Source organism: Plectropomus leopardus, chromosome 23, assembly GCF_026936395.1.
Source record: "Plectropomus leopardus strain MGB_pleo_1.0 chromosome 23, ASM2693639v1, whole genome shotgun sequence".
NCBI classification, from domain to species: Eukaryota; Metazoa; Chordata; class Actinopteri; order Perciformes; family Serranidae; genus Plectropomus; species Plectropomus leopardus.
In genome coordinates, this window is record NC_142198.1 from 1,458,964 (window position 1) to 1,466,900 (window position 7,937).

A 7,937-nucleotide genomic window follows, 5' to 3' on the forward strand; every position below is an offset into this window, starting at 1 on the left:
TTTAGGATGAGGAATCACAACCTTTTTGGTTTGTGACCCCTTAAGATCAGCCATCATCTGGCCCCTCGGAACAGGTAGTCAATTCAAGTCAAGTCAATTTTATTTCTAAAGCCTATTATCACAAATCACAGTTTTCCTCAGAGTGCTTTACATCCCTTTGTCTTAGACCCTCAAAATGACTCAGGAAAAACTCACCCAAAAAAACCCTGTAACAGGAGGAAAAATGGTAGAAACCTCAGGAAAAGCAACTGAGGAGGGATCCCTCTTCAAGGACGGATAGATGTGTAATAGATGTCGTAAAAAACAATTAAATTACAGTAGATGAAAAAATGATATATAGGAAAGGGACATATAGAGAGAGAAAGAGAGGGGAAAAGAGAGGGAGAGAGGAGAAATGCACTGCAATAATAATGGTAACAATAACATAGCATGCAACAGTAGCAATAGACATAAAATTAATAAATGCAATTTATGATAGCATTAAATGTTACATGCAAATATTGTAAGTGGTGATAACAGTCACGTGTATATTAATAGTGAAGGCATTACTAATAATAATGGCAGAAGATGGTGTCGAGCAGGATTACAGCATCAGTGCAGCCAAGGCCCACGACACAGGCATAACATAACATAACATAACATAAAATTATTTAATTATTTTACAGAAGAGAACAAAAGCACTGGCTCTAACACAGGCCCTGTATAAACATCTGCAAAATCCTCACAATCCTACAGAATATTTTAGTTTAGAACTAAACGAGCTTAGTTCATGATTTTAGTGTCTGTCTGTGTGCTATTACTGAGCAGCTTATTGAGGCGTGGATTGTTGAGGAGCTTGGTGTGTGTGTGTGTGTGTGTGTGTGTGTGTGTGTGTGTGTGTGTGTGTGTGTGTGTGTGTGTGTGTGTGTGTGTGTGTGTGTGTGTGCATGCGTGCGTGCGTGCGTGCGTGCGTGCGTACGTGCGTGTGTCAGTTACAGTCAGTGGTTCAGTTACATGTGTGTGTATGTTTTTATCCATTAGAGTGTTCGGTGCCAACCTTCTAATTTCTTTCCGTGCTCTAATAAGAGATCCCAGAGGATAAGACTATTTATGATATAGCTGACAGAAGCTCAAAGGATATTATTTCCACTCCACAGATACAGTGTGACACTATTCTATAGGCAGAGGCTCTGCTCTCCATACTGCTCCTCATATTTCACAACACTGATAAACATCAGTAGAAACCAGTTTTGCCCTGCTTTCTAAAACCATTGAATGAGCCTGGAACAAATTATCAGGAAATGTTGTATTTCTTTTCTTGCACTTAGTGGCCTTGTCTTCCTTGGATTTGTTCACATTATGTCAACTAATGGGGAGTTGTGCAGTACAATACACCAAGAGCAGAAATAAACAAAATCTCACAAAGTGGTGAAAAAAACAAATGTATTAGTACTTCAATTGTGCTTAAAAGTCAGTTAAATTACTATAATAATTACTGCAGTTTATTATGTACACCAGGCAAACTTATAAACAGTACAAGCAGTTAAGTACCTTTGGAGGTGACAAAACAATTAACCCTTTAAAACCTGAATAAATTAGTTTGATTTCTTCCAAAAACACGTGAAGAAGAAGGCAAAGAGCAATGGAATTTGTAAGAAAAAGTAAAACAAAACTACCTAAAAGTTTGTTTAAAAAAAGAAAGGAAAAAGTGTTATAAACAAGTGCTTTAAGAATTATAAAACTTTTTAAAACAAATTTATATATTAAAATTATGAATATAGTTTTTCCCTACCTTTTTTTTCAATTTGCCTTAGACATTTTCCCTATCTTTTTAAACACAATATTCTAAATCTACTAATTTCTTGCAGCTTGTGGAACATTTCCCCATGTTTTTGAAAGAAACTGCACCGATTATCTCAGGGCTTGAAGATTTAAATACTTGTGAAACACATCTGAAACCAGCACAAGAAAAGTAATATTGCTCCTGGTTTCAAAGGGTTAATTGTAGGTTTTGGTGGTTTAACCCTGCTCCCTCCCACCTACATGACATCTACAAATTAAGATGGAGAAAACAAAAGGGGCTCTTGATGTGTGTGAATGTGGGACTAATGTAAATCAGTTTAGACAGAGCGTTTCAAAAAAGCTTGTAAAAGGTCTATTTTGGGCCCCTTCAGCAAACTGATAGTGTCCATGTTAACCTGATCAGGACAAAGTTCCTATTTGCAAACTGAAGTCCACATCAGTATTTCAGCTGTGTCAGGCTTTTTTATCACAGCAGCCAATCAGAAGAAGGTATTCTGCTTGGTCCGGGTCTTCCTGCAGCTGTATAAGCCCATTTGAGGCTGCAGCTGTCAGTTTTAGTCTTAACCTAAAAGCAAAGCCTACGAGGGAGCATGTTTCACCTTCCTGCAGTTAGCTTTTTGCTTTTCTTGTTACTGGAGGGAGTCAATGCACAGCCCAAACAGCAGACTGTGAGTATTCAGTTAGCTGGGAACAACAGTGGACTTGAAGCTGTTGAAGGTAAAAATGGATTCTCATGTCAGTAGCAGGTGTTCTTAAATCAAGCCACAACAACAGCACTTATTCTTTCCATTCATTGTCTCCTAGCTTACCTACTTAGCATGAAAGGTAATGTTCATGTTCTATGTTGAGCCACGCTAAGTCTTTCCTTCATTCTATGTGAAACTTTGTGTGTTTTGACAAAAATGTGAACCTCAGCCCATGAATGTTGTGATTTTGGGTTGATGTTCCCCTCATGTTCCATATTGGTCCATTTGAATAGCTTCTGTTCATATTTTTTAGGGGTGGTGTACTGCATCTCATCTAACATTCCTGTGTGTCTCTTTGTCTTTGTCTCTCAGCTCGAAAGCAGGAGATCATCAAAGTCACTGAGCAGCTGATTGAGGCCATCAACAATGGCGACTTTGAAGCCTACACGTTAGTTCAACTACCTAAATTTACTTGCACCTCAAATATTTGCCATACTTTCAAGTGTTTTATTGTAGGCAACTGGATGTACTTGAGTTTCTAGAAGAAATTTTACCTCTCATCTGCCCTACTTCTTGAGTTCTAACCAGATTGGTTGGGAGTCGCAGGCTTTAAAACCTGTGTGGATTCTAACACTGGATTTTCACTACAAGTCTTGATGCCCAATTCTGATGCATTGTGTATATCAAATTTTTTGACCACCTGCTTACATCTACTTTCAAAAGTGACTCAAATCCAATATCTGCATTTATACCTGCCCAAACTTTACTTACGTTTAAAACAAGGCATAAACAAAAGCTGAAATGTCCTTATGAACATGTTTGTTTCAGTATGAACCCCTTTATATTCGCTTTAACAGTGTCTTTGACCACTGGCTTGAGCACTTGTCCTCCTTTGTTGTATTCTCCACTTTCTGGGCACATGTAATTATGTCATAAAGGGATACTTCAACAAAAACTTAAAATTCAGTCATCTACTGACCCTGATGCAGATGGAAATTTAGGTGAAGTTTTATAGTTCACAAAACAATGCCAGTGGTTCATGAGGAAGAGGCGTCGGACTCATCTCCCAAACAATTGAAGGAAATGGTGACCAGGATTCAAACTTTTAAAAAATTTGAAAAGTGTTCTTAAGCCCGAATGTGCCAAGTTGTTTAAAAAAAATCTTGGTTTCATGTTTTTAGTGTCAACAACTCACCAGGCCGCCACGTGGATCATTAGGGTTAGATAGGTCCATAGATGGATCTGGGGTTAGAACTCACACCGTGACCAATTTAACCCTAATAACCCACATGATGGCCATGTGGGTCAATGACTCACATGTGACCTGTGATTCTCTAAGGGTCCACACCCACACAGACTGTAAGATCTGAGGAAGCAGCTTGGATGAGAGGAGGAACATTTTCAAGAAACTCTACGATTTAGAACCTAGAATTACCATGACCCGCATGACTGAGAATCTTCACCAACTTATCTGCCATGCTTGTACCTGTGAAACCAAATCTTCCCTTGACTCTAACATGGCTCCTTGGTGTGCTTTTTCAGGAAGATTTGTGATCCAGGTCTCACATCCTTTGAACCTGAAGCTTTGGGCAACTTGGTGGAGGGCACCGATTTCCACCGCTTCTACTTTGAAAATGGTAAACAATTAGTTTTTCAGAGGGTAAAGTACACTCAGATTTTTTGAGTGTTGAGTAGCACCTTCAGAACCCCCAAATGTACCCCTGATGCATTGCTGCAATTCTAGGTTGATTCTGAGTTAACTGACTTTGTTTTTAGTTGCACCTCTAAAGCAATGCTCTCAAGAGTTGTCTCATGAAGTCTTGTAGGGTTTTAAGTTGTAGGACTCTCCTAAGTCTCCTGCTCCATCCTCCACGCTGTTCTTATTTGCAGCTCTGTCCAAGGGGAAGCAGCCCATCCACACCATCCTGCTAAACCCCCACGTCCACCTGATTGGGGACGAGGCCGCCTGCATCGCCTACATTCGTCTCACTCAGTACATTGACAGCAATGGCATGCCTCGCACCATGCAGTCAGAGGAGACTCGCATCTGGCACCGCCGTGACAGCAAGTGGCAGAACATCCACTTCCACCGCTCCGGCTCGCCCACCGTGCCCACTAAGTAAGGCCACCTCCTACCCTGCCAGTCTCTGTCCTTCACAAGACTTACTGAAAAGTGTAAAACATGGTAACACTTTCTATAAAGCCCATGTCTATAATGCATTATAAAACATTATACTTGTAATGCATTGTAATGCCTCTATAATGCTGTATAATCATAGTTATAAGCACTCGTGGTTATCTATAATGAATATAATGAACATATTTATAATGTGTTATAGTGTGCATACAGTTATAAGCATTTATGAATATGCACGTAATTATCAATAACACTCATGTATATTGTACTTTCTTACGTCATGAATCAGACGGGCAAGAATGACATATTTGTGGTTTCTTCCTAACCAGTGGTCTCATTCAATGAGTTTGTCCCTGTAAGGAATGTTACAAAGCATTCTGAATATTTATAAATGCTTAGAACTATATGCACACGATAACACATTTTAAGTATGTTCACAATTAATTCTAAACATCTGCATCATGATGAGTTTTGATAATTTTAATAAAACATTATAGATTACAATGAGTGCTTAAAACTATGATTATACAGCACTACAGAGGCATTATAAAGCATTATAAGTATGTTCATAATGTGTTATAATGCATTATAGACATGGGCTTGAAAGTGTTACCTAAAACATATGTTACACTAAAAAAAAACATACAAGCTGAAGTCAGATGTTATAATTCAGATGTTGTTGTTATTGCGTGGAAAGGCTTTTTAACCAGTAATGAATCCACATGTGATTTGTGTTTCAGTTGAGAGGACCATCTTTGACTACAAACACCCTCCTGCCTACAACAGACCCCACCTACTAAGTGTCCATCAGATCCCTCAGCCAGCCCCTGCCCACAATAGCCAGAGCTCCACCCTCTAAGTGTGTTGTTTACATATTGTCGCTGCTGGACTAAAGATTTAAAAAAACAAAAAAAAACAAGGGGGAAACTTCAAGTCTTGACAATATCGTTTTGTAGTGAGAGTGCGTTCTGTTCATTATGGGAGTTTTTTAGATCAGTGCGTTTTAAGTAAAAGTGATTTTCAGAGGAGCTGAATGTTCCAGGTGATTCATTTTTAATGGGTGATGAAATATGTGAAACTTCCAGTCATCATGTAGTGACAGTTTTTCATTTGAATATTGCACATATTGAGGACTCATGAGCTGATGTTTTTTTGCCTTTTGGCACAATGACCAATATATCACATATCTGCTTTTTACTCATGTATCTTTCAGAACTGCCATCCATTAATGGTCAGGCACAGGCTTGCTTTTGTTCTGCTCATGTAAAAGTTTTGGTAATTGATGTAACTCGCTCTATCTTTGCTTAATCTTTAGCAGTATTCATATGAACTGAGTTGGCTAATTTTACAAATCTGTTTTCTGGTTGGAACCATGTTTACTAGGAATTTTATCTATGTGTTTAAAAGGGAAAATGAACTGAACTGTGTTCTATTTTGTCTGTTCGGACCTCCACCATCACAGGGCAGCGCATGAAACCGGTCTCCTATCATAGAATGTAAACTATAGAGATACATATAATTTTTAAAGGCCATTCTCTGACTCTTTCAAGTCAAATCATATTTTCATACAGTAAGGAACTAATTATGTGAATTTTATCAGCTATTTTGTTGTGCTTACTTTTTATATTGTGATGTTGATGCCTGTCCCTTCACTTATCATTATTAGTACTTTCCTGTAAGCCCTTTACATTTTGATGGAGTCCCTCTTTTATTCAGTCCAATTGGTGTATGCCTGTTTTACGACACCATGTTTTACACTGGACCAAGTAGAATTATGATGTTGACGCTGACAGGAAAGCCGAATTCAGCTGAAACCTTTGCTTCTGCATCCAAGTTACCATTTCATCTTTGCCATGAGAGAATTTGGATTTTAGACAGATTAACAAAGCTCTAATTCTAGTTTTTAGCTACTGTACAATGTTATTTAAGTGTCACTGTTAAATGAAAGGGAAAGGGGATTGTTGCCATCACCTGCAGCAGGATCATATCTTAAGGTTCAATTTTTAAAACACTTTAGATTAGGTTGCTGTGAAATGTCAGCAGGGGAAAATGAACGGGAAATTAATTTTCAAAATGAAACCACAGGTGAAGGTGGAGAGATAAAGTTACTAGGTCTTCACTGATGATTTCGATTTTCTTGACGATATTGAGTTTTTTTGCCTAGAAAACTGTTTACATTCTTTAGTTTAATCACATTGGTCCCACAAACACCACACATTGTTTTTATCTTTCTAAGATGCATTGAAATTCCTGATGGGATTCTGGTATAACATGTTACCACAACGAGACAAGCCTGATGTATGTTTTAGTAATATCAAATAAAAATGTGTGATTTATGCCAAATGACAACTGGTTCAGATTCTCATTTTGTTTTGTGTGTCTACACATCAGAGGTGTGGATTTGAGTCACGTGACTTGGACACAAGTCACACTCAAGTCACAAATTTTTGTGACTTGTAATTTTTGACTTTTAAATACCTTCCCCCCAAGCCCAGAGATTTAAAAAAAAGTGTTTTTTAAAAGTATGCCATCATACTACAGTTTTTGAACAAGTATAGTATGCCGTCTAAAAATTGATAAAATTGTCATTGTATAGTAAGTCATCCAGAAACTGATTGAAAATATCATGGTATAGTATGTCATCCAAATACTGATTAAAAAAAGTCATAGCATAGAATGTCATCCAAAAATGTATGACATCATAGGATAGTATGTCATTTAAAAATTAAAACGTCATAGTATAATATGACGTTCACACATTAATAACGTCATATTACAGTATGTCATCCAAACATTGATAAACAATGATAGACTGAATTTGATAAAAATGTCACAGTATAGTATGACGTTCAAAAATTGATAAAAATGTCATGGTATACTATGTCATCCAAAAACTGATAAAAATTTCATAGTATAGTATGTTGCTCAAAAATTAGTAAAAACATCCTAGTATATCAGTCAGTCATTTTCTGTAACCACTTGTCCTCGTAAGGGTCGTGGGGGGGCTGGAGCCAATGCCAGCTGTCATCGGGCAGAAGGCGGGGTACACCCTGGACAGGTCGCCAGACTATCGCAGGGTTGACATATATAGACAACCATACACGCTCACAGTCACACCTAAGGGCAATTTAGAGTCACCAATCAACCTGAGCTGCATGTTTGCTGCTTGACCGTGGGAGGAAGCCGGAGACCCCAGAGAGAACCCACGCAGACACGGGGAGAACATGCAAACTCCGCACAGAAGGGCCCCCATCCTAGTATATTATGTTGTCAAAAAATTGATTAAACCTTGTAGGTATAGTATGTCCTCTAAAACTTGATAGAAAAGTTAT

General features: G+C 38.1%; 1 protein-coding gene across 37 annotated transcripts in view; it reads left to right on the top strand.

Annotated features, from left to right (window-relative positions):
* camk2d1 (calcium/calmodulin-dependent protein kinase (CaM kinase) II delta 1) overlaps positions 1 to 6,954 on the top strand; it is a 151,846-nt gene extending 144,892 nt beyond the window's left edge. For 17 of the 37 annotated variants that reach the window (XM_088073353.1, XM_088073360.1, XM_088073370.1 and 14 more), the window contains 5 exons: positions 2,587 to 2,607; positions 2,841 to 2,916; positions 4,011 to 4,105; positions 4,359 to 4,587; positions 5,346 to 6,954. In XM_088073353.1, coding sequence (XP_087929479.1) covers positions 2,587 to 2,607; positions 2,841 to 2,916; positions 4,011 to 4,105; positions 4,359 to 4,587; positions 5,346 to 5,349 — 425 coding nt within the window. In that variant the 3' untranslated portion in view covers positions 5,350 to 6,954. Of the gene's footprint in view, positions 1 to 2,586; positions 2,608 to 2,840; positions 2,917 to 4,010; positions 4,106 to 4,358; positions 4,592 to 5,345 lie in introns of those variants that run through there. The other 20 variants (XM_042511942.2, XM_088073374.1, XM_088073357.1 and 17 more) reach the window with 3 other exon arrangements.
* The last annotated feature ends 983 nt before the right edge of the window (positions 6,955 to 7,937 follow it).